We start from the raw sequence: 26,828 nt of genomic DNA on the forward strand, positions 1-26,828 counted from the left end.
CGTGCGTGCGTGCGTGCGTGTCTACAACGTCCCTTCAAAACAAAAGCCAGGGAGTTAGTTGGAATGTTTATTGAACTTGCACAGTGCACGCTACAGCGAGTGGAGGACCTCACCTCGGCTGCCTTCTCCAAGGGCACGTTGCAGCCTCACCTGACTAAACCCATCCCACTGCCCGCACGCGGGGTTCCCGCTGCCTCTCTTCCCTGTGCGCCCCTCCCCGATTCCACGACAGAGGGGGAACGGTGACAGGAGCAACAGGAAAGCCGAGTGCTCGTCGTTTCCTCCGGGGATCTACCTGGGGCCATGTGGCCCGGTCGCCACAGGGCCAGGCGACCTCCCCAGAAATCTTCTGGTCCTCCTCAGGTGCACGGTGCGGGGCACGGCCTCCTCGCTCTCCTCTTCGGAGCTGGAGCCGCGGGAGGGAGCCGAACGCCCTCCATCCTCGCTGTCCTCGCAGGGGAGCTGGCCGCCCTGGCACTCCGGCCCGCCCGATGACTTGAGGCTCTGGTTAAAGGAGGCGGAGGCCATGCACTCGGCCGCTGTCTGGTCACAGGCACAAAGCAGCTTCACGCACAGGCTCGGCCCCACGCCTGAGAGGGTGAGACAGAGTAGCAGACGTGAGACGTGGGATGGCAGGGGAAGGCCCGAGTCCCCCTTCAGCTCTGCCCTTCCACACCCCGCCCTGAACCTCTTGGCAGTGAGTGAGCGAATGAATGAATGAATGAACAATGAGCACACCCCGCCCTGAACCTCTTGGCAGTGAGTGAGTGAGTGAGTGAGCGAATGAATGAATGAATGAACAATGAGTGACATGTAAGCACAGAGCTCCCGGGAAGTGAGAGGCGCACAGGACCCTACCAGACGGGATGGCATGGCGGTGCACGCGCTGTGCTGGGCGTCGCAGAGGGAGGAAGGACTGGGCCCTGCCAGCGGCTTCCCCAGACGGAAAACGAGGATGAGAACAAAGCCTCGCGAGGCGCTTGTGAAACGCGACGCGGAGCGCTTCCTCTTAAACCGCAAAGCGCGATGGAAACGCGTCCGCCCGTGTGGGTAGGAAGCGGGGCCAGAGGGTGTGGATAAAGCCGGTGCGGCAGCAAGCCCCGGTTTGCTCTAAGAGATGCTCTAAGAGATGCTCATGGGCCGTGCCAGCTTCAGCTGTCCCCGCCTGAGGGCCTGAGCGGCCAGAGGGGGAGGACAGCCCCCTGTCCTGTCAGCCAGAGCCACTCTCCTTCATGCGGTCACTCGGATTATCTCACGTGGGGGAAGGGTTCAGCTCCTTAGGAAAAGAGACCCGCCGGCATGGTGAAGACGCGGTTCTGGGTCTGAGGCAATGTGGTTTTGTGGTCCCGACCCCAGCTCCGTCACTGACTTCTACCTCTGTGACGTGGGACCTCGGCCACCGCCTCTGGACAGTGGGGTGACTCCTAGTGCTACGTCCCAGGATGGCCGTGGGGATGAACTCTGCTAATACAGAGCAAGAGCTTAGAACAGCACACAGCACCGAGGAAGCGTGGCTCTCTAGATTGTTCCCGGGCCGCTCCTAACCAGCTCTGTGATTGTAGGCAGCTGACTTAGCGCCTTGAACTTGAGTCTCCTCCTCAGTGGAATAAGGGTACTTAAATGTGCCTCAGCGCTAAGAAGAGTATTAAGTCACATTACAGATGAAAACGTGCTGGGGAAAGCGTCTCTAGGCACGAGCTGTGGTCATGATGCTGGTGTGAATGAATGAAGAGCTCGCCGTGCAGGCCCTCGGCACTTACACGGGGGTATCCCGTCCACACACTCTGCCGATGGCCGAGGAAGCCTCTCGAGCAGGCAGCCCAGCCTTCTCACCTGCTCCAGGCAGCAGTGATGGGAGAAACAGCACCTAAGACCGAGGAAAACCCTTTATTGCCCAGAGATCCAGCTGCCCCAGGAAGTCCCGCAAGGCCTGCTTCTCCCACGCTCCCTACAGTAGTGCAAGAAGCCGGTGGCTGCCTTCCAGCGCACACAGGGCTGACCGATACGGGCCCCACGTGTGGTCGCTCAGGCCGTGTACTCCACCAAGACCTCACGCCAAGGGCAGTGTCAGCGCACACTGTACATATCTTATTATTTTTTTAAAAAGTTTTTGTATTCGTATTATGATTCCGTTGACTGCAAAGATGAATGATTTTCATATTCATTACAATAATTTTCCAGGAGGTGGAAATAAACGGCCTTGAGGATGGGGCACTGTTTTTAGTTTACAGAAGAGGTACCATATGGATTAGCTGTGACCCCAGTCCTTCCGGCCTTTTACCTAATGGAGCACCTCGCTTGGTCCCCAGCCTCAAGAGAGAGCAGAGTAACTGTCTTGAACATAAATCAGGAACTGTATCTGGAAATGTGTCCAACATGGAGCAAGACCTCAGAACACACGGGAACGGGCCAGTGTCTTGCTTCGTGGACCCACCCATCTGGCCTCATGAAGCCTCACAGTCTCCCGTGCCGCTCCTGCCAGATGGAGGGATCTCTTGATGGCTACGATCAGGGGCTACAAATGCCCCTAACTCCTCCCTTTTCCCCCGTCCTTAACTCTCAGTCCATCACGGAGACCGCAGCCGGAGCAGGGATCAGCCACACACTCTTGCATCTTTTTGGTAGAGCTTGTGCTCAGCCAAGCGTCAGCTTCACCAGCCTTTCCACGTTGCCAGCAATGGAGAGACCACCTACCTCAAGTGTCACGTTAGGCAGTGGCTGCTGGTTGCCGTCGGCTACGAATGGCAGCCCCCATTTAGCTGTTATCCCAGCAAAGCCACGCTACCTTGTGTGTGCATTTGGCTGGGGTGGGCGGTGGTAGATAGTTACTATAATAGTTAAAACCTAAAGTGAATCAGAAATCACATCTGATCAAAAATACCCTTGAAAAATCACTTAAATCACCCAGAATATAAGGTGTACATGGTTTTGAAAAGACACCCTTGCAGAAAGTGATACCTTTGACTAACTCTTCCTTAGTCAAGGCTATGGCTTTTATTTATTATTTTGTTGTTGTTGTTATTATTATTATTATTATTATTTTAAGCTCTTGGGAAGGTATGCATATGGGGGTAGGGTGTTTGTCACTTTTGTCATAGGTGATTTACTTTTGTAGGTAATATGCCTTTTGTCTCTGGTTATTGGGCTCTTACAGAACAAATCAACCAGAAACCCCACTTCTACAATTTGCTCATTGCAAAATGGGCAGATTCGGGCCCCTCTGAAGTATCTGTGCAGATTAAACCTCTTAGAGCAGCTGGGAGGTATTTGTGATAGAGCTTGACCCCCAAATCAAAAGATCTGGGTCCACCTGGCTCTGCCCCTTGGTAGCTGGATGATCTCAGACAAGTCTGAGCCTCAGCTACTTTTCGAGAAAATAGGTCCAGAATGGCGAGAGCCGCCCCGAGTGAGATGATGCAAGCAACAAGCTCTTTGTGAAGCCCAAAACAGTGTCCAAGGGTGGGGACAGTTATGGCCTTTCGCTGCAGGCCGCATCAGCACCACCGGCTCACCACCCTCACCTGTCCGTACCTGTCCAGGGCGTCCCTGGGTTCACCTCGTCCTTCTTGCCCACAGTAACAGCCGTAAGATTCATACTCCTCCGGGCACCGGGACGTCAGACAGAAGAGCATCTCTCCAAGCTGTGGCATCACCTGTGTGTGGTCCCTACTTCCCACGTGCAGGAAGGTGAACCTGTCACAAGCTGATGAGAAATGGGGGCTCAGGAGAGCTTGGAATGTCAGGACGGCGTTCACAGAGGGAGAGCGGTGCTCCGCGTGTGCACCCATCGTCTTCGAGCCCGTGTGCCCCGCTTCCCGTCACAACTTCCGGGCAACTTGTGGCTAGTCTCCAGTCGGGATGAGAGCAAGTCCTCCCCACCAGGCTTCTGTCCTGCCCAGACTCCTTGTTCAGTCCCCCAAGGCATGGATACTTGTCAAGACTGGAGATGCTCTTTGGGACACACGTTATTCCTGAGTGGAGTGACCGTGTCCCACCCAGGCCCCAGCGGGCTCGGCATCCCGGGAGGCCTGCCTGGCTGTCTTCTCAGGCTTCTGCCTCCCTCGGGTCTTACGCCCTGGCAGGGTTGCCTTCCAGAACCTTGACTTTCTCTGCCTCTGTTTCTGTCTCTCTCTCCACCTCTATCCCACTGTTCTCCTCTGCCTAAAACTTTGGGTAAGTTGGCTGACGTCTACTATGCAACCCCCTGCTTCATAGATTTGGTGGGAGGAGGACTAAGGAGCCAGAGGCCTTGCGGAGGCTCCTGGCCCAGCCTGCCTCTCAAACGCAGCTGCCTGCATAGTCTGCTTGTGTGCTGTGGAAGCCGCCCACATGTACCAACGTCCTCCTCCACGTCCAGCTGCCTGCAGATCCTCGCAGGTGCAGGGCCTCTGGTAAGTCACCCCAGGGTGGCGGACCCGGGGGCAAGGTGACTGACACCCACATGTTTCGATCTTTCCAGGAAACGGTGGTGTGGACAATGCCAGGCTCTTTCCTTCTGGGCCAGTGAGAGGTGATGGCATTAGGTCAGAAGCTGCCTTTCCTTGGCCCAGCCTCCCAGCAGCTGCGTGCCTGCAGGCGAGTCACGTCCTCTCTCTGAGTCTCTCATCCGCGAAGGGGGCTGGCACCTTCTAGTTGCACCAGCGTGACAAGGTCACAGTGTCATACGGTGGCCTAAGGGGCTTTGTTAATGACCTAACCAAAGGATCTCAGCTTGCCTCTGCTCACCTTTTCCGGTTGTCTTCTCGGGACCGTTTGCGATGGATGACACAGCCACCCCCAAAGACTTAATGCCAGCCGGGACAGCGGTTACATCTCTAGCTGCAGCAACAATCTCTGCAGACCCTGAAAACGTACAACTTTGTGGTCCACATTCAAACAACGGTTCAAGAGGAGATTTGCAGATGGGCATGTGAGCAAGGCCAAGTGCAGACAGACGTTTCAGAACAATAAAGCCTCAGGAGAGTGTCCTCCAATGGGCTTGTAGGCATCAGGCCAGAGTCTCAGAGATGCATGAATGCCACATGGATCCCAAATTTTCTACAATAGCCTTAAAACTGTCAGGAGCCTGTGCTAGACCCTGTGGATGACGTCGCCTAGATGAGAACCCTCAGGCCTACATTTGTGTCACGTTCACTGCCATGCACCTGCCAAGCGAAGGCGATGCTCACAAACGAGGTAGGAATGATGGAGGAATTAAGCCAACTCGTGGTCCATAATAACGTAGGAAGCCAAACTCCTCAGAATACTGCAGCTGCTTCTCATCCCACTCAGCATGACCAGCAGGGCTGCTGGTGACCTGGCCCTGCCTCCCTAGCACTGTCCGGGTGTCCCTTTGCTCCTCGCGTCACTCCCACCTGCCCTCATAGCTGGAGGCCAGTGGGCGAAGTCTCCAGCCCAGTCTGGTCCAGACAAACGGAGCAGCAGTAGGCCCCGCCCCACCCATCTGCCGATCTAGGCTCAGTTCAGAGCTCATGAGGCCCAGACTAGAGCAAAGGATGCTCAGATATCAAAGTGGCTCTCTTTATCATGTGGAATAGCAGGTGATTGGCACAGAAAACAAAATACAGCTTTCTGTATTTTCTAAATGCATCTCTCTAGCTTCCATTTCTTCCTGCTAATGGATCTGTCTTTTAATTTCATTTGTCTGCTTTTAGGGGAGTGTAAAAGTAAACTGATTTCCTCCATTATGAGTTTGGTGTCTTTCCCCCAAGGCTCCTTCGGAACACACCCGATTTCATAAATGTGTAGGGGACAAGGATATGTATACAAAGCCGGGACAGGCCAAATGTGCTGACCTGGAGGGGTTGTGGTCCTTGTGGCTTCTGTGCCTTCCTGGTCTTGGCCTGGTTCTGCACCCCCTAAAAAGTGAGACAGGGTGAATATTAACCCCAGCCTGGTCCACCTTGCTGTCCAGAGGCCGCTCCCTTCCCACTGGGCACAGGAAGCAACATGGTCTTCGCTCTGCCCCTGGTCGCCTCCTAGGAGAGCTGGTGACGGCAGGGTCCCTCCTGAGCCAAAAAGTGGATCCCCTCTATCCCCACACACAGAGGCTTGATGGCAAACTCAGCTGCATGCAGGTGAGTCTGTTAAAATGTTTGGGAAAGCACACTCCTCCAGAACTTGAATGAAGAAATATTTCCTTTAATCATATTTCTTTGAATAGAGGAGATCAAGGCAGCAGAATGGCGTGATTCCAGTCACTGGCCATGTGGCTCCATGTCTCTGAAGTGACTCCATTGTCACTGTTTATCAGTAATGAAGTTCGTACTATGCCCTGAACTAATAATTTGTGCCTTCGCAGATTCACAGGTTGCAGTTCTAACCCCTGATGTGATGCTGTCAGGAGGTGGGCCTTTGGGAGGTGATGAGGTCGTGAGGGTGCAGCCCCCGTGAACGGGGTTAGTGCCCACCGTGCGAGGACACAGTGAGAAGATGGCTGTCAGCCAGGAGCTGGGCCCTCACCAGACACCACATCTGCTGGCACCTTGATCTCGGACCTCCAGCCTCCAGAACTGTGAGGAAATAAATTTCTATTGTTTATAAGCCACCTGGTCTGTGCTACTTCATTACAGCAGCCTGAAAAGACCAAGGCTTACTGCACGCCAGCTACGGCACTAAGTGCTTTGCTTGTGTTAACAACAACCCAGTGAGCTAGTACCATGCTCACTCTTACTCGGAGATGCGAAAGGTGACACACCTTAGATTAGTTGTTAACGGTCATAGAGCTAGAAAGTGACAGAATGAAAATCCAAGTCACCTGGCTCAGGTTGACCCTCTGAACAGCTGTGCTAGGTACTATCTTACTTCTGGCGGTGCCACCGAGAGCTGGAGTTGACAGCTCCAGAATGCATTGGGAAGGAAGGGACCGCCTTAAATTCAGTGTGTCGAAGATTCAGTGTGAAAAATCGGACTTTGGCATTTCCTGGTGGGGGCACAAATGCTCCAGCCAAGAGAGAATCCGAACAGTCCCAAGCCGGGTCACATGCTTCTCTTCAAAGGCCAAAAGTATAGATTCAGAAGTAAAGGAGTACTAAGCTCTACTACCCCAGATACATGACCCCATTTCTCCATTATCTGCCAACTGGAGACACTAATCAGCCTCCCAGGACCAGGGAGGAACAAGCCAGACAACGTGGTGTGTAGGGGCTTAGAAACATGTCGACTCATCCAGGTCCTCAACAACGTCACTGCCCGTTAACCGTTCTTAGTAATTGGTACGTAGTTATCACCAGTGATTTACACTTATTCATAAAGGATCCATGGTTATTAGACTTTAAAGTCCAAGCCAGGCCAGTGTTTAAGAAATTCTTCGACGACTTGGCCTAGAGACTTTCAGGTAGTGGGTGGTTTTCTGCGAGTCGCTGCTGAGTAATGGAACGAAAACGAACGAGTCTTAGAGCCTCACGTCAGGTGAGACACCCGTCCGACAAGCCACGTGCTGAATGGCTTGGGACTTTTAGCCTCTCGGAGCCTCAGTTTACCACATAATCTTCAAAATAGATATAATAGTATGTCCTCTGGACCCTGTCAGAGAATGGTCACCAGACGGAGCACAGATATTTAGGTGGCATTTCTCTGCTGGGTTCCATGCTTCCTCCGAAGTCCCCTCTGCTTACTTGTCCTGGAGAGAGTTGTCAGTTGCTCATCTCTGGTCTCAGCAGCCACTGTGAAGAAAAACTACCCAACGTCACTTATCAGTTCAGCTCAACCCCTTCGCCAGGCCAGACTCCCTGCAGAGAAGACAGGTTTGGGAGCAGAGGGACTGGGGAGGGGGCTTGAGGAGAGGCTGCCCCTGGCAGTCTGAGCGGGGAATGTGTCTGCACGTTGGTGCCCACTTAGGCCCCGATTCAGTGGACAAGGGGCTAGATTAGGGTTAGTCCTTCGGTCAGGCAAAGAACCCAGCAAATGGGAGAAAGCGCCGTCATTCCCCCTGGTTGGGTCAGGTCCTGTGGGAAGGGCAGCTTAGTCTAGAAGTAAGAACAGACCCATCAGAGGCCTCAAACCCCAACCCACCACTCAGCTCTGTGTCTGGGATGACCTCTCTCCATCCAAACTTACCATCTCAATGTGGAGGCTAGAGCAGTTATTTCATAGGGTTGTGTATGTAAGCAGTAAACGAGATTATGTATTTTAAGCAAGTTGTCCCATATCCTGTCTGTGTGATTTGCTGGTATGTTCTGTTTTTTTTACGGTCACACTAGAATTTGTGGAAGGTGCCGATCCAGAATCCTCCATGCTCTTTCTGATTTAATCCTTCCGGTACAGGTGTAATCACCTCTTTCTGGGGGCCGGCACCCTACGGCCCGGCCCTTGGCCTGTTCGTAAAAGATGTCTTGCTGGCACATGGCCACTCCCGTCCAGCTACGGGTCGGTTACAGCTGCTTTTCTGCTGCAATGGCAGAGCTGAGTCATTGTGACAGAGGTCCCGTGTCCAAAATATTTGCCTTTTACGGAAAGCTTGCCGGTCCCTGCTTGATGCAGATAGAGACGTTGACACTTGGAGAGGTTACACTGCTGTCCCAAAGTCACACAACTGAAAAGTGGGAGCACCCGGATTCCGCCCCAAATCTGTCTGACCCCAAAACGCAATTGCGTGGCGGTGACCTGCACTCACACGCCCTGTGCTTTTCCTCACCGACTGTCCCACTGCACTGTGTGCTTGGTTTTCGACTTTGCGTTCAGGCAGCCACTTCCTTTGGAGGGCATCCATGTGCACTGCCTGGGTCATGGGTGTGAGTGTGCGTGTGCTGGGGGACGGAGGTGTGAGTGTGCCCGCTCTCTCCAGTTAGACTCTACACTCCTTGGGGGAACCTTATTTCCTTTGCGTGTTTCCCACAGTCACGCCACAGGTTCAGACTGAGGACAGTGGAAAATGTACCAATTCGGGGTCATTTTGGGATCATCTGACGGGGCCGTGAAATCTGCAGCATATCCCCAATTTAGAATGGAAGTGACAGCTGCCAGTCACCCTGGGAGTGGTAGCTGCCTGGGCATTTGGTGGGCTTCGGTTTGGCGTAGGTGCCGTTTCCTGTTTTCTGTGGACCTGGACGCCCAGGCACCGGCTGTTGGCAGTGAGGTGCCCTTGGACATGGACACGACTGTGGTGAGCCATACCATGAGCCTTCGCTTCTCCCTTAATAGCAGCGGCGGCGGCAGCGGCAGAGGAGAGAAATAAACTTCTAGGGAGACAGTTGTTCGTGGTGACCCCGCCAAGGGGTGGGGTTGCCGGAAATGGAGGATGCCCAGTTAAATGTGGGTTTCAGGTGAACAACAAATACTTTTTTAGAATTGGCACGGGACATACTTATACTCAAAAGTTATTTGTTGTTCGTCTGAAGTCCAACTTCAGATGGTTGAGGGCGGGCGTCCTGCATTGTGTCCGACAGCTCTACCCAGGTGTGAGAAGGGCTGTGGGGGAATGCGGAGCCAGTGGAGAAGAGATTGGGGTGTGGGGGATCTAGGAGCGGATCTGCAAAATGCTTGAGGCAGTCTCACCATGGGCCCAGGCAGGGGGCCTTGTAGGGGGCTAATTCCAGCACATAGGTGATGGTACAATTGAAATATGGGCTTGTGGGTCACACGCCAGTCCCCCTGTGCTCACCTTCTCCTGAGAGGGCCATCAGGCTGGTGTCTGTGGGCTCCATAGGATCCACTGGAAAAAGAGAGGCCCCGACAGCACTGTCAGCACCAGGTACCAGGGGCTCAAATGAGAACAGGCTGGGGACTGTGGGACCAAGGGCAGAGGGGGTGAGCTACATGGTGCCCGCAGAGAAGGGCTGTTCCTTCTGTCTTAGGGTCCCCCACCTCTCAGACACCTCCCGTAGTGCACGGGGGCCCAGCAAGGCCCCAGCAAGGCCCCAGCTCAGGAGGGGCTCCAGCTGGCTCTGGGTTCTGGTGGAGGAGGGGACAGTATTTGACACAGGCTGTGACGATGAAAGGGCTGCCAACCCCCAAGGTTGGTGGCTGTGGGGCGTGGCATCCCAGCCTGAGAAGACCTGGTTCAAAGGAGAGGCAGGATGGCAGAGAGAGAGTGCTGGACTCGGAAGGTCTACAGACAAACACGCACGCACACCCCTATTCACGCGTGCACACGCCCACATCCACGCACAAGTCCACACCCATGCACGGACTCACACACGCCTGCACACTCCCAGAAACCCATGCACATACATCCACACCCTGCAGGACTACTGAGGACGAGGTCCCCGTCCCAGGAAAGGAGGGGTGCTCTGCTAAGGTGCCCCTCGAATTCCGCACCCGCGCTTTTGGGACTGAGAGACCATGGGAACCTTGGCGAACAAGCAATGACAGCATAAACTGCGTGTCCACCGGCTCCCATCAGTCGTCCGCCCCCGAGGTCTGAGGAAGAGCAACTTCCCCGGACTTACCTCCGAGCGGGAGGGTCGTGGGCTCCTCCCTGCTGGTCGTCTCTGCAAAAACGACAACAAAAAGACATGGAAAAGCCTGTTTAGATCAGCGGCTTGGGGGGTGTTAGGAGATACACCGCACCCACGCCAGGGCCCCTCACCAGCTCCCTCCCCTGCCCGTCACCCATGCAGGGCTCAACTCTTCCTACCTGGAGGCTGAGCCAGACAGAAGGAGGTGTCCAGGAGGTTCAGGGAGGAGTTGATCCTGGACCGGGCCAAGCACTCTATGGCAGCCTTGTCACAGGCACACAGCAGGCGCTCACATGGGTCCCTGGACTCTGTGCACAGAGCGAGGGCAGAGCCAGTCGGAAGACCTCACAGGCGGGGCCCTGACCTGCCTACCCAATCCCTGGGCCTCACCGAGCCACCTCGCCCCATGTGTCAGCTCCACCCTTCGGCCATGTGGGGCCAGGCTGGGGGCCATGCTCACTCTCTCGCACCCACACCAAACCCTCAAGCCATCTTATTGACTCTGCTTTCGACCCCTGTAGAGTCTGACCACGTGTCGTCACTCCATGGCGCTGCCCTGGGCCACGCCCCCGTCACTTGCCTGGCTGTGAGCGTGGCCCCCGACCAGCCCCGCTGCCTCCCGCCTGCCGCCCAGTGTATTCTCATCCAGGAGCCAGAACAGCCCTTCGAAAACCCAGGTCACACCATCACACCATGTCATTTCTGTGTGTTCACAACCCCCCAACAACTTCCCAACTGAAAGTAAAAACCACCGCCTCCGCTCCTCCCCCCTCGCACCCCTATGTCTGCCCCACAGGCCCCCTGTTTCTCAACCACACCAGGCACCTCGAGCCTCGGGGTCCGCCACGTGCCGTTCCCTGCCTCTGCACTGCGCTTCTCCCGGACGTGCCTTGTCTGTCACCTTCTCAGCGCGGCCCTCTTGAACTTCCTATTAAATAGGCTCCCGCAGCCCAGCCTCCCTGTGCCTTTGCCCTGATTTGTTGTCCATCACAGCTCTTGCCATTATCTGATGTACTGTGTCATTTGTTTTTAATATTTTCAGTGTTGGACAGCCGTGAGGAAATCCCAGAAGGACAGGACATCCCCACTTCCCTGATGCTCGTTCTGCACTTGATGTAGGCGCTCAGTATGTATCTGTGGAATGAATGAATGAATGAATGAATGCATGCACAGTGCTCTTAGCAGTCACTGTGTATCTCACCTAGTGATTTAACACCCATGCCTCTCCTCACGCTGTTCCCAATGCTCCAAACTCCAACCAATCCATGTCACTTGGACTGTGGAGTCGGTGTCACCTGGGTTCAAACTACAGTGCTCTTAGCAGTCACCGTGTATCTCACCTAGTGATTTACACCCATGCCTCTCCTCACGCTGTTCCCGATGCTCCAAACTCCAACCAATCCATGTCACCTGGACTGTGGAGTCGGTGTCACCTGGGTTCAAACTCTGGCTCTGCCACTTAGCAGCTAACATGCCTTTGGGAGAGTTATCTAATTTCCCTGAGCTTTCTCCTCCTGGTCTGAAAACTGGAACTCATGACCCCAAGGTAACGGGGTTGTCCGGAAGATCAGAGTTGCTTTGTATGAAGCCTCCAGCCCATGGCGAACACTGAAATAGGGCGGCTCTAGCATGACACCGCCAACGTGCCATGCTCCTCTTCCCTCAATGCCTTTGCCTAGTCTACTCCTTCTGCCACGATTGCCCAGACGCCTGGGATAAAACTCCCGGAGTCGCACAGCAAGGAAGGCGGGCAGCTGAGGTTCGAAGCTCCATGGGTCTGATTCTTCCGGATGACGCCTACAGCCTTGTCATCCATCACCGCGCTGCCTCCACTCCCATCGCTGAGTTCTTAACATATCCCGGTCACTATGTTCCCTGTTGTATGCGCATTGTTTAATTATCATGACAAATCTCTGAAGCAGGTGTTCTCCTCCCCAGTTTGTGGTTCAGAGGAAGTAATTGCCCCAATGTCACATGATATACAAGCAGCAAGCTATTGGCCTTCCCAGGCTCCCAAGGTTACTACAAGCATACAATTATAAATCGAATAATCTGATAACTAATTATTGTTTCAATTCGAAAAGAATTTGTTGTTCATCTACCACACAAAGTAGAGATGCCATAGATGACGATGCCACCAGTGGCGATGACAGTGAGCACGACACACCTGAGAGCCCTTGGCCTGGGCCGGCCAGGGGGCTCTGAACCGTCATGTCTCTGCCCAGCCCCTGGGACACCTGGAGATGCTCACCACACGTGATCTCCCTGCTGGCGCATCGGACGTCTGTGCTGAGCTTGGCAGGGTTCTGGAGACAGTCCATCTCGGCGGCCTCCTCGTAGCACCTGCGGTGCTGGAAGCAGCAGCTGTGGCAGGGGTGACAGTGTGGGTGAGGGTCAGAAGAGAGGCGGCTGTGGTCACATTGCATCTCTGGATGGTTCCTGGCAGTGGTCTGTTTCATATGCTCGATGTGCGCACACACACACGCGTGCACACACACTACATATATATAGATATATTACCTACGCAGCAGGTGCTATTATTATTATTATGAGCCATCACATATGTGGGGACTGAGACACATAGGTCGCTGTAACTTGCCAAGTTCAAGGCTGATCACAGAGCGTGGCTGACACTGATTATGGGAGGTCAGTGAAGACCAAGGTGAAGAAGAAATATACAGGCACCCAGTGACCTTGGGTAAGATACTCAGCTTCTCACACTATGTAGCTTATAAGAATTTTTGGTATTTGAAGAAAATGTCTATTCTAGATCTTGCTGTGTAGTGGGCACTCGATAAATGATAGCAATTATTTTTGCAGTCTGGTGTGCAAGCTCTAGGTGGCAGTAATCTGTCCTTCAGGAACTTGGAACTCCCCATGCCCATTGACCAAATTACGAAAATAGTTGAAATTGGGTGTGACCTACGATTCTGCCAGTTTCTCGCCATTGGTGCTTTAATCATTCTTTTTGGGTCACAGACAGTGATGAATTACTGCTTCATTTCTTTGACTTCTAGGTGTGCAAGGTTTTAATAATTAAAGGAGGTGGCAAGGGAGGATCTGAACACAAAACAGGTTCCCAGAGGTGGCCCCAGCGCCAGGCCCCATTTAGAACCAGCCTCTCCTTTTCCGAATGTCAGTGAGCAGGCTCCAGGTGTCGCTTTGCTTATGGTCCCAGAAGTGGGCAGCTGCCCTTTTGGTCCAGAGGTGACGTACACTCGCTCTTGGAGATTTGGAGATGGGACAGATCTGTTGTTTAATTCCAAAGCCGTTATTCTTTATCAATCAGGACATATACCATTTTTTAATTCATTCATTTATTTAGTTTTAGTGTCTGAAAAGCAAGTGGAGGTTGACCACCTACCTAGTCAGTCAGTTAATTTATTGAGCTCTGTGTGCCAGGTGCTGGGTCCGTGTGGGGGATACAAAGAAATACCCCCGCGTGCATCTTCCTTAGAGGATGCTGCGTGGAGTGGGAGACAGGCCTGGTGCCCACTCTCCCATGTGTTGAGTGCAAGAAAGGGAAGCACAGGTGTCCGGGGAGCATGGTTTGCCCAGGTGCCTAGGCGGCGAGGCATTCACAGAGGGTGTCCTGGAGGAGAAAAGCCAGGGGACAACGGGCCACCCGCTGCCACTCCAAAGCGAGGCCTTCCCTTCCTCCTGTGGGTTCGTGTAGATGCGAGCGCACACTCCATCACACCGGATTCAGGCACCAGCGGGGTAGGGACATGCGTCCTGGAGCAGAGCTGAGACCTGGGTTCAATGTCCTGCTGTTGCTATGGTTACAACGACTGTTACTACTCGTAGTAGCACTGCTACTACTAATACTAGTACTGCTGCTGTTGTGCTATTACTATTACTACTAGTACTGTTGCTATAACTACTGTTACTGCTAGTACTGTTACTACCACCACCACCAACACCAACACCACCACTACAGCCCTGTTAATGTGGCTAGTACTACTCTATTATTACTACCACTACTCCTACTATAGCCCTACTACAATTGTTAACTACCACTTAATCACTAATGCTCTTGAATGCTTAATAAGCCAGGCAAAATCCCAACCATTCTCCCTTGTATTTGGCCATTTAATCCTAAGTAATTATAAGGCAGGCATTATTATTACCTTCACTGTATAGATGAAGAAATTGGAGCACAAAGAAGTTAGATAATGTGCCCAAGGTCACAGAGCCCATAGGAACAGAGAATTGGAGTAACTGGGTCCTAGGTGATATGCCTTAAAACTCTTAACAGATCACACCAGATTTTCCTAAGTGACCCTCCTGCCGCCAGCATCTGTTTGGCATATCGTTGCTAACACGCGATGCTTCTGAGATTCTATTGCCATTCTGAGGGGTAAAAGTTGACATCTGGTTTTCATTTATTTTCCTTGTCCGTAGGGAGGGCGCTCATCTCAATCGGCCACTGGTATTTTCTCTGTATTCCCCACTGGGCGTTTCCCTCTTTGGAACAGGGTTCGTGTTCCGTTTGCATTAAGCACATGTTTATATATGATTGGTATTTGGTGCATGTTTGCTGAACATTGAACAGAAACCTTCATGGTTGCTTTACCCCTGGTGTCCAGGACAATTCGAATTAAAAAATAATTCTCAAACTTGATTGTGCTTAAGAGTCACCCACAAAGCTTGTTTAACACCCAGACTTCCAGGTTCCACCTAAGGGCATTCTGAGTCAGTGGGTCTGAGATGAGCGTCAGGAGTCTGCATTTTAGCAAACATGCAGGTGGTTCTGATGCCACTGCACTCGAACTCTGAGAAGCTGAAATGAAGGTTTGCATGCCAGACATAACCTAGGACTTGATAACTTTCTAGGACACGAGGAGATCACAGATTACACCACAATTTAAAGGTGAGGAGAGCAGTCGCCCGGCGAGTAAGTCATAGAACTGTCACCTCCCAAGTTCCCAGTCCAGGCAGCTTTCCGTGACCGCGCTCTGCACAAGTGCCGGCCAGGCCGCCATGGACCCCCGTTTGGTCTCGCTCACCTGTCAGACTCGTCCACGGGCAGCCCTTCCATCTCAAACCTGCAGGCGCAGCCGTAGTCGTCCAAGTCTCGGGGGCAGAGACCAGCCACACACCTCATACCACTCACGAACTGGAGCAGCGCAGGGAAGCTGGTGAAGACGGCCTGCAGCCAGGTGAAGCGGGGGCCCAGGCAGTCTGCGGGAGGGAGAGCGGGGTGGGCGCTGGGAGCCGGCGGCGAGGAGGCAGCCCTCGATCCCAGGAGCTCCTATACCTCGGGCCGATGGTGCCTCGTTAACCTACTAAGCACCTACTGTGTGCTCAGGACTGTTAGAATGTTTAAGTGAGGTAGGTTTATGAGCCGGGGTCCCTGTTAGTTGCCCATCTAACAGCCATTATCCCTTCTTCCTTACCAATCAAACTGGAAAGTGCTCAAGAAAGGTGGGTGTTTCCCTCACATCCCTGGGGATGTCACATGGTCATTCTCAGCTGGTCATGGTAATTCCATGCTCCCATGATGGCCTAGAACGGAGCATGGGACCCAGATCCGGCCAAAACAACTTCAAAGGAAGTCTGTTAGAGGCTTTGGGGAAATATTTATTTCCTAATAAAGAAATACATGTAAGAAGATCCTTTTGATCTACACCAGTTTCCTTCCTTGAATGTGGATGAGGATACACTGGCCAGAACTGCAGCAACCACCTTGCAGTCATGAAGCCCCAAGCCTAAAGATGAAAAACCAAAACGTCCAGTGGGGCAAGATAGAGAGAGCCCGCTGGGTCTCGGATACTCGCGTTGGACCGGCGCACCAACCCTGGTGCCTTCAGATAGCTCACGTGAGATAATGAAATGTCTATTATTTAAGTCACTGTTGTCCCGCTGAGCAGATCCCAGATGATACAGCCCCGGCACTAAAGAACTATAAATCACTATGGGAAGAGAAAGGGTTCAGACGCTGATAACTTGGGGGCACGTACTGTGTGCCAGAAACTGCTAAGTGCTTGAAATAGCACAATAATTATAATTGATACAGTGACTAATGCTTTAGAAAGCGTTCACTTTGTCCCTTATTCCATAAACCTCATCTACGAGGCAAATGCCCTTCTTTCTGTCACCTTTATTTTATAGGTAAAGAAACTGAAGGTCAGTGACATGCTCCAGGTACCCACCAGTGACGATGACTTGCCCTAAATAAAAATGCTCTTGCACACAAAATTAGCAAGAAAACAGCATCCAGGTTTGAGATCTAAACCTCTTGTCTGCCCATCTCCACTCTCTGCCTTTCTGACTTGAGTACCAAGCAGGGTGACCCCACAACACTGATTTAAATGCATAGTGTCACAAGAGGGAGCTCGGGGCAATCTAAAGTTACCTATGGGGACTGTCCCACCTCTGAGTGTCCTAGTTTCTCCCTATGTCTCTGAAATTTCCTTCCCGTGTCTTGCCTCTGCACAGCTTAATCAGAAACACGAAAAAATGATTCTATGCTGATGGAAAAAGCCACTCTGAGGTTGTGTGTGTGTGTGTGTGTGTGTGTGTGTGTGTGTGTGCACGCGCACGCACCTGTGTGTGCGTGTGCGTGTGTAAACATGCATTTCATTCAGAAACCTACAGGGCACTTAGCCTTAGTCATATCTACATGGTACATATACATTTAAGTTCAGTCTCATGCCCAGCTTTGTCTAATCCAATGCAATTCAGAATCTCCTTGCTCATGTCCATTATATTATCAACATATTTGGGGGGCACTTTTAGTAATTGGTGATAGGAATTATCATGGTGTCCTGTGATTGATAATTGCATAATAAGTATATAACTGATAAAGGAGATACTCTGAAATTCTTAAGCTTTACGTGTATTTACTAGTCAAAGAGGAGAAATAAAATTACTTTGGTATCGGGGGACTAAGCTCCCACCGACTCAGAGGAGAACATCTCCCTTCTGGTTGTGTGGCTCTGGGCAAGTTACTTAACTCCCTTAGGCTCGGTTTTCTCATCTGGGAAATGGGGATCCCATTCCCCTCCTGGCCAGGTGTGCTCAGGGCCAATAGAGTTGGGACGTGCGGTCACCAGGCAACTCGGTGACTCGCCCGCAACAGAAGCAGCACTGTCCTAATCAGAGCCTGCATCGCGTTGTTTGGGGCTTGCTGAGGCCGGGGCAGCTCTGAGGGCAGAGGGGCCCTGGCCGCTTCCTTAGACCTCCCACACAGGCTCTCCATGCCCTGACACTGGGCGGATGAAAGCCGTTTCAGATTCGACTTACCCAAAATCTCCGTCGCACTTTCCATATTTTTAAACATCCCATTGAAGAATGTGCTATCTATGGAAGGAGAGAAAGTGAATTACAGAGCTGTGGTTCCCCTCCTTCCCCTCCCCATCCACCCTCCGGGTAAAGAGTAAGTAAAACCCTTTCAAACCCTTTCTCTTTCTCTAAGGACAGATTTGACCTTGGTTTAACTTTCTAATAACACAGGTTACCATGGAGACCTGATAAGATGAAACAGGACCAGCGTTACCAGGCAACAATGCTCGATGATGAAAAAGGCCCCTGGGCGGTAAGATGTATCTGGACTGGCAGGAACTGTGGATGAACTATAAATACCAGGTGGGGAATCACCGTTTTGGGTCTCCCCCAGTGTGATGACTCCTGCACCTGGGCATGTCCCTTCTGGGCAGCCTAGAAACTGCAGCTGTGAAGTCGTTACTGGGGACACTGATCCCTGTGAAGAGTGGTGACGCTTCTAGGCCAGGGCGGGTCCTGTGGCTGCTCCACATGAGCCCCATTCCCTGCACCTGAGCTGTTACCTAGGCCTCCTGGACTGCTGTGTCCTCGTCACCAAGGCTACCGTCGCTGAGGAGGAATGGCCTACTGGCACGCTGTGTTTTCTGGCCTTGACCCTTCTAAGTGCCAGGTGTGTCCCGTGAGTCTAAACATCCAACTAAGACCTCCAGGGGGGCATTGAACTTCCGTGGGGATTATACCATTTGGAGGGAGGTCGCTTGTCGTTTGGGCCTGGGTGGGACTGATCACTTTGCGTACATGGGCTCATGCACAAATAATTCGGTTGACTCAGCTCCCCTCCCTGAAAGGTCTGGCATTCAGGGCTGGCATCACCAACGAGTTCACTAAGCATAAGATTGTCAGTGATACCCATGTAAGAACCCGCCTGAGAAATCTTTATCATTCATCACTAAGAAAACATTCCCTTCCCCAAGGAGCATTACGCATCTTCATTTCCAATAACTAGAGCCCTGCGAACATCATTTCTTTCTTTTTGTTCTGCCTTAGGAAGCTCAGAGATCAATTCGAAGCTGAAATGCAGTTACTGTGTAACCCTCACAATCAACCCATTTACTCCCTTTTCCCAATTTCCCCTTCCAGCTGACATTTTATCTTTTGATGGGAATTTTTAGTGCTTCGTCTCAAAGGCGAGACCAATGGTGGATCAGACGGCAGGGGAGACTGTCAAGGGAGAGGCTTTCGAATCTCACTTGAATCCCTTTACCTACAAATGCCACAGCAGTCAGTGCCTCTGGGGTCTCTTCAGAAGGGGTCATTTTCTCTGCCAATATCCTAGACGACTTTCTACCCAGCTAGGTCTCCTGAGAAAGATGCAAAGGGTACATACTGATACTGTGGGAGAGTCTTGCAGGCAGCTCCTGTGCACGGTGCGGGGTGTCCAGAGGGTGGCCCCCTGTCGGGAGGAGAGCAGGGCTAGTCTGAGCACTGCCACCACCCACCTTCTGGGCTAAGACGGCGGGGGGTGGCGGGGGTGCGGGGCGCAGCCAGGACGGAAGTGGGATGCACAGCAATTCAGTCCTACACATAATTTTCTAGTGCCTGGTATGTGCTCAGTCTCTGTGGCAGCTCTTAGAGAGTAACACAGACTTTGAGAGCAGGAGGGAGATTCCGGACTCCAGGTCCATGTGAGACCTTAGGACAGAGCCCATGGAATTGCTCCAGCATGTTTTACATTTGGCATAACCAGAGGCAGGGGTGGGGCGGAGAGGGCGGGAAGAGATGGAAGGAAGGTCAGAGGAAACGTCAGGACAAAGTTCACCAGAAGAAAACTGATAAGCGTCGTTATGAGCCGAAGATGGCTGGAGTGTGTACCGTTCCAGGCTCCGTGTCACATGCATCACCTCATCTAAGTCTCTGCTCAGTGCTGCGAGGCTCGCATTGTCATTACCGTTCAGTAGCAATGAAACCAAGACTCATCCGATGAAGCTCTGGCATTTTCTGACCAGAGACACCTAGGCTTTCCTTGGTCTGCCCCCTGCTTAGCTCTGACGAACCATCTCCTGCCTTGAACCTCACGTTCTCCTGTGATGCTGGGAAGTTTATCACTTTCTAGTCACCAAACTACTTCTTACCATCCTGCCTTTGCTGGTGCTGTGCCCTAGGCCTGGGGGGCGCTCCCTTTCATCTGCACCCCTTTGCATCGCTGACTCTTACTTACGTTTTAGGGTACCACTCAATGTTCGAGGAGTCCTACGTGACACTCAGCCTGGGCTGCTTGAGGGACAACCTCCCTGTGCTCCCCTAATGCCAGGCGGCCTTCTCTCTGTGTACTTATGACCCCACGTAACTATTTCTGTAACTATTTCTCCAACTAAACTCGGAACTCATTGAGCGGAAGCACTGTGACAAATTGAAGCACAAGTTCAATCGATATCTGTTTAATGAATGAATGAGCATTAACGTGGTTGTGAACTACGCCATCAAATGGCCAACTTATCAGCCAATGAGAGATGCCCACTAGAATCACTGAATCCTGGTCTAGTAAACTTGAAGCAAATTTAGGGCATAAGGTCCATTAGCGGTTATGAGTGAGATTTCACAGTATTAAGTGTTCTACCTAGGAGATCAACCGGGAATGCACGCAACCTGCCTTTTCCCAGCCCCCTTCCCAGAGGTTCTGGAAAGAGATGACACGCAGAGGACAATGGGAGGTGGGAATGCACACAACCTGCCTTTTCCCAGCCCCCTTCCCAGAGGTTCTGGAAAGAGATGACACGCAGAGGACAATGGGAGGTGGGAACCGATATCGCTGTGTGATGTGGGGCAGTGCAGAGGTCCCTGACAGGGGGAGCATGTGGTGGAGGTGGAGGTCCAAGGGCATCTCTTTCTCCTAACGTAGATCTGACCAGCATCACAGAGGACAATGGGAGGTGGGAACCAATATCGCTGTATGATGTGGGGCAGTGCAGACAGGGGGAGCATCTGGTGGAGGTGGAGGTCCAAGCGCATCTCTTTCTCCTAACGTAGATCTGACCAGCATCCGCCTCCTAACTCCTGCCCTTCGAAGCCATAGGCCAGCTCTAAGCGGAGAGAAGAGGGTGAGCAGCTCCCACCCCAACTGTGTGGGGTATAAACACGGAGGCTGCATCCAGTCCTGCCACAAGAATGGAAAACACCCCACGGAGAGACCCCGTAATGCACAGAGACCTTCCTCACTGTCTACATGCCCAAAGCATTGTCTTGAAATCTAATTTGTATTGTACTGGGGCAGCCACGAGAAGGCACTGAAGAAATGTAGAATATTTCACAATTTTGTCACCAAGAATAAGACAAGTCAAGATCAGAACTAGAATCTGATCCAGTTGAGTTGCGGTCTTGGTAACGGTTAAATGGCTGGCATACCAGCCCCAGTCACACTAATAATGGGGACCCAAGTCATAACAACAGCATTTTAATAAGGAAAAAAATCATATACGAACAAAGAAATTAATCAACAGAAGCCCAGGAACCTCTGCCTTGGGAAGAAGGTCTAGGATGGTGTTTGGAAGGGTCCGGCCTTCTGTAAAGTGGTTACACTGTCATTTCAACTTATAGGCTTCCAGGTAACATACAAACCTCTTGTATTGTCCACTAATTTGGGTCATGGTCAAGATAAATTATCAGTGATGTGTGTGGATTCACATTGCCTCATTTTCACTGTTGTGTTTGAGACAGGAGCTTGGGGACGAGAGGCCCAGCGTGTCGGTCCAGAGTTTACCTGACTGAGCCTAGATAACTGAGCCATAGTGATCACTGTGCTGCCCAACCCGCTGTAGAAAGAAGTGCGTCGGGGCGTTGGAGAGCTGCACAAATCCGCGAACGAGAAAGAAAACCGGATGGGGCCGGAAGTCTCAGATTTGAAACTCAGACTCCAAGTGGACTTGAAATCAGTATTCCAGGCTGCCAAGGAATGGGCTTCACTGACCAGGTTTTGGTGGCATGGGACCCAACTCGAAGATGTCGGGGTGGAACAGTGGTTGTTGCCCTTTACACTGGTCATGCCTACAGAAGGAGAAAGGGAGTGGCTGCGTATGAGGAAGGGAGACGCTCTCCAAGGACACCAGGAGAACAAGGGACAGCGGCTCTGAGTAAGCAAAGGAGGAGGGATGCACCGCAAGGTGGAGAGAAGGCTGCTCGTTGGCCATCTTGCTCTCCCTGGCTGTCCACCGCCTCCCCCTGGCCACTTCCGTGCATTACTCAGTGTGCTCAAAACTGTCAGTCGAATTAAATCTATAGCTTATCATTAAGGTTTGATGTCCATCGCTCATCAGGCAAAGGGATAAAGGAGTAGTAAGCAAATCCAATGGCGTTTGGCAACGCATCCCAGCGTTCCCGTTAAATGATCATACACCAAGACAGATGCGGTGTGAGACCCCGGCACTCACCGACACGTGGGATCATCAACACGCCGACGAGGAGAAGCGCAGCCATAGCAGGAGGGCACAGGGCGACACTGCAGCGTCGACCGGAACAGCCTCCTGCAGCAGAAGTCAGAAATCAGAACCCGCAGCAGCCTTTCGGCCCAGGAGGCAGCGAGCCGACAGGAGAGAAAGGGTGTCGGTCCCAGCTTTGCCACTAACTAGCAGCGCGACCTTAAAGAGATCCCGCTCCCTCTGGGACGCTCAGTTTATCCACCTGTAGAAGGGAACGTCGGCCCCGCGCTCCTCGAGGACGTACGTGTCCGTGGTCCCCTTTCTTTACTCATTAATTCCATGGTCATCGGTTGTGTGCCAGGCACGTTGCCAGGGTCCGGGAACTCGATGTCAGGAGGACGCACCCCTTACCTGTGAGGTGTTCACAGACTAACGGTGAAGGGAGACGATCTCACAGGTGCTCTAGTCCGACTTTCGCAAGTTGAATTTGAAAGAACCCACACGTTATGATCCACCAGCATTCCAAATACCTGTTTGGCAGGCTGACCTTGAACCTTCGCGCCAATGTCATTTGGCATGAATAAATTTCGGGGTCCCTAGAAACTGTGCTTTTCCTGCAGCAGCTCCCTCTTTCCTCCTTTTCTTAGCTTTTGAGCCATTTGAAGCCTTCATTGGGGGTGAGGGTTATGGCAAGGTGGGCGGGGGCCAGGAACCTACCACATTTCCGAGGAGCAAACATTTAACTTCAGTAGGCACTTCCTGCACTCAAGCAGGTCAACCATGCATTTGATAGAGAAGGAAAACTCTTGAAGACCAGAGGGATTTAGAGTAATTTTAGTTCCCTGGGAATATAAATCCCTAAGGAATGTTAGAAGGATGGCTGGCTCATGCCTATTCTGCTGTAGAACATGTTTTTAGGACGAAGTATCGAGATTAAGCTGGTGCGATGGTGCCATCTCGTGGCACACGCGGCACCGCCAGATAGGGTTGTACACGTCGTGCACTGTGCAGAGGGGTTGCACGGAGGGGCTGAGATGCAGCCGGCGCTCCGCTCCCGAGCTCGCCCTCTGCAGGGCTGGAGGAGGGAGTGCTCTCTGCCGTTTGTCTTCCCAGAGGCAAATGCTACCCCATGTTGACAGCCTGGGCCACGGTGGGCCGCTCTGCTTGTGGGTCAGGCTCGATACTGGGGAAAGCATCCCAGGGGAGCAGACACCTGTAGGCTGTAGGGCCACTATTTTCTGAACCTGCCCCAGGGCCTCGCACGGCCTCTGGTGGCCGTAAAGCAAATGTTTGTTGAGAATGCCAAAGGGCAGGGCGTGAGTTCTTTGGGATTCTCACTCAGCTTAAGCGTTCGCTAAGGCTCTGCTTATTTTCCGGTTTTGCTCAGGCTCGAGGCTCCGCTTATACCTTTCTTAGCCACACAGATTCCTAGAGCAGGTGAGCTTTCAAAGTTAGACAGGCTCCGCGATTGTCCTGCGGAGATTCGGCTCTGAGTGACTACTTGTCAAGGTCATGAAACCAGACGGAAAATTAAGTATGAAGCCTGGGACGTCTCCAGATGGCATGCTCTGGAGACCCCATGGGGGAGCAGGTGGCATTTCAGAGGACCCCACCGAGGTCATCACACCCATACGACCGAGGCCAGCATCACTACCCGGTACTTACGAAGTCAGGGTTTTATTGTTAAGATCACATAAGAGAGGGTGCCAGAATGTTCAAACTCAGAAGCAGCATCGAAATCATCTAAGTCCAAACTGTCACATCACAAGTGAGGTCACTGAAACTCAGAGACTGGCAACGTATGGTAAAAATGTCCCACCTCCCGAGTCCGGTGCTCGTTATAACGGCAGGACTTGTCTGTAAAACTGTCCTGGGGCTTGAATGAGTTAATCCGTGCCGGCCATTTGCAACAGAGCCTGGCGGAGAGAAATGGCTCAAAACCACTCATTACAGCCTCTGCGTACGGCACTCAGCGAAGGCTCAACACAGGGCAGCTGTTACGAGCAAGGCCCCGATTCCCTGTTTGGGTGGAGGCCCCCGTTTGCTGAAAGGAAGGAAGGTGGTCACTCGAGCTCAGCGGATGCTGTTCTTGTTCTGTGTCAGTCACACCAGGGAGACATTCCCCCCGGGCTGTCCTGACGCTCAGAGCAGAGAGGCTGGCGGTGAGGTTTGTTTGAATCGCAAATGTGCGTATTGGATTTTCAAGCATGTAGCTATGAGAATTCAAATGGGCAAAAGTGACCTTATTACAGACAGAATCTTGACTCAGCTGTAATGTACATGTAATTTTGAGTAGGTGACAGGGAGGAGGAGTGGGGATTGGCGTTTCAGCTGGGCAGGAAGCAGATGCTGAGGAGGTGGATGGCAGTGATGGCCGCACAATCACGGAAACATGAATGTGCTTAATGCCGCTGAACTGCACACTTAACACTTAAAATGATAAATTTTATGTTACATGTATTTTACCACAATTAGAAATAAAGTAAGTTCAGAAGCTTATTCCTTGAAACCCTCCCTGATTTTTTACTGGGTTATTCTTCGTGTCGGGTGCTACAGTGAGTATTCTTCACATACCGACTTGTAAAGAAATCTAGGACTTGGACTGTCACAGGCGGGGACCGGAGGCTCAGAGAGGTCCAGCAGCTTGCCTAGGCCATCTCATGGGACTGAGGGGCCCCAGGCCCCCTTGGTCTGCATATGCTGGAGTCTTGTCTCCCCAGGCTGTGTCCTGACACCTGATTCTGTGCAGCGTGGGGGCCGTCCACAGTGAGGCCTTTCTCGCTGGGCAGAGGGCCGGGCGGGGGTGCGGATTCTGCCCTGAGCCTGGCACTGAAGCTGCCTGGAACTCGTTTGTGGGCAGGGAAAATGCCCATCTGGACATCTGGACGTTCCTCGCCAGCACTTCACGAGCATTTAGTGGATAGTTTTTGAGAGCGTGGGCACTGTGCCTGCCATGTACTAAGTGCTCAGGAAGGTCGGCCCAGAAGGATTGATTATCACATTTTCACACCATGTGCTCCGGGGCGTGTCACTGGCCCACACAGGTGTGCAGGCCGCTCGCGACGTGGTGTGCCAGATTGTTTCCCCAGGTAAATGTCCCTTTGGTGTGGCACCTCCCCCTACAAAGGCCCTGTGTGCCTTTGGATTCCTGGCTACCTCCTGGAGTGGCAGCCAGGTCTCAGACACCCCTTGAGAGCAACCCCCCTCCCTCCCTCCCATCTTTCATCCATTTTCCCCTCCATCCCTTCATCCTTCCCTCCCCCTGTCTTCTTTCCTCCCTCCCTCCCTGCCCCCATTCTTACCTAGCTCTCTCCACCCCTCCCCTAACCCTCTTTGGCTCCCCACCCCATCAGGGAAAGGGGGTACCTACCGTGCAGCACCCCCTCGAAGCAGCTGGTTGAACGATGGCTCTGAACGAGATGGGGACTGAGTCCTTTATACCCCAAGGAAGGACCCTTGGTCACGTGACCCCTCCTGTCCTCGCATTGAGAGGACAGTCTCTTAGGAATTCCGGCAGGTGGGCTGCCCCTGTCATGCTATGGCTCAAAGCAGGTGGCTGCCCATAATCAGAGGCCCCCTCTGCAGCCCCAGAGGGGACCCAGGCTCTAATTAGAGAACAAAGGCTCCCCAGTTCCACACGCCCGCCCCGCCTCGAAGGCTTAGAGGCCCAGGGATTATGTCTCCGGGTGGGTCGTCAGGGGTAGGTTGTCAGGAGAACTCTGAGGGATGAAAGACGAATGAGAGTCACCCCGGCTCCCTGCGAGGAAGAGAGCTGGCTTTGTCTGCTCCAGTTCATTCTTCAGCAAGAAATGTCGGCGGTGAGTCTCCTTATGTGTTCCTGGCCTCAGGCCTGGGCATTTGATGCCTGTTTCCCTTAGGGGTTTTCTGCCCAAGCTGTGGGGTAGGGCGAGATGGAGCTTTACAGTGAGACACCTTAGGTTCCAGTGCCAGCCCTGCTTACTCATTACCTATGGGACACTGGGCCTGTCACTGCCTAGTCTTGGCTCCCACATCCATTCAATGGGAATAATCCCACTCGGACCGTGAGCACAAAAAAAAGAGTGTGGGCTGGGACTAGGGCTCATTAGATCCTAGTTCCTCCCATGCTCTCCGTAGCCCCTTGCGAACTGTGTCCTTTCTAGCTTTTAACAAGGAGAGCTAACATTTATTGAGTGCCCATTGTGTGCCATAAATATTTTTACAGGATTTTGTCTTTACTGTTCCCACAGCAGGGGGATGGAACATTAGCTCCATTTTACAGACGGGACAGATGGTGTCGTCAAAGTCGAAGCATTTGTCCCAGCTCGCGTGCGATGGGACCGTTCTTGGCTCACAGGTTAGCCTGTCTGCAGACTCTGTGGGCTGTTCGCTGGCCACCACGTCCTGGAGCACGAGGGCTTGTCTAGTGCTTATATCTGGGAGAGTCGAGCCTTTCCAGAATCTGCTAACGGCTTTCTTCAGATGCTTAGTTGTCCTGCGTTGGCGCTTCTGTCTATAGTTTGTGAATCACTGGTCAGTATCTCGTGCATGTCGAGGAATGAAGCTACACTGCTCCAGCCTTTCTGACGAGCTCAGAGATGCTCCAGCTGTAAAGCTGTTCAGTTAACGTGGGCGTATAGCTCAGCGGAGAGGAATTCATCCTTTGAGTGTCTCCAGGACAAACTATTCCTCTATGCTAAGGCGAAATAATGCCCTGCACAGGGAGGTCGTTCTAGACTTTTCGCAGGGTTTGAGAAGCTGTGTATTCTCTCCATAGCACACGACGGGGCATCTCAACCGTCACTCTCGACAT

At 52.5% G+C, this 26,828-nt stretch overlaps 1 protein-coding gene across 1 annotated transcript; it reads right to left on the reverse strand.

The window, feature by feature from the left end:
• Nucleotides 1-38: 38 nt before the first annotated feature.
• On the reverse strand, nt 39-21,808 carry OC90 (otoconin 90). Its single transcript, XM_015590201.2, has 14 exons — nt 21,589-21,808; nt 19,008-19,077; nt 17,646-17,698; nt 15,407-15,581; nt 12,649-12,761; nt 10,577-10,705; nt 10,389-10,430; nt 9,602-9,652; nt 7,617-7,664; nt 5,796-5,849; nt 4,726-4,842; nt 3,532-3,703; nt 1,761-1,867; nt 39-590 (listed from the first exon to the last, which is right to left on the reverse strand). Exons 1-14 carry the CDS (start codon nt 21,806-21,808, stop codon nt 292-294), a joined length of 1,650 nt encoding a protein of 549 aa, XP_015445687.1. The 3' UTR covers nt 39-291.
• Nucleotides 21,809-26,828: the final 5,020 nt, after the last annotated feature.

This window comes from Pteropus alecto, unplaced genomic scaffold (genome assembly GCF_000325575.1).
Source record: "Pteropus alecto unplaced genomic scaffold, ASM32557v1 scaffold105, whole genome shotgun sequence".
In the NCBI taxonomy this organism is placed as follows: Eukaryota; Metazoa; Chordata; class Mammalia; order Chiroptera; family Pteropodidae; genus Pteropus; species Pteropus alecto.

Coding starts and splice junctions, on each gene's coding strand:
- OC90 (XM_015590201.2), bottom strand. CDS start 21,808: ATGGCCAACGAGCAGCCTTCTCTCCACCTTGCGGTGCATCCCTCCTCC. Junction 10,431..10,576: donor CTGTCTGGCTCAGCCTCCAG/GTAGGAAGAGTT, acceptor TCGTTTTTGCAG/AGACGACCAGCAGGGAGGAG. Junction 1,868..3,531: donor CCCAGGGACGCCCTGGACAG/GTACGGACAGGT, acceptor CCTCGGTCTTAG/GTGCTGTTTCTCCCATCACT.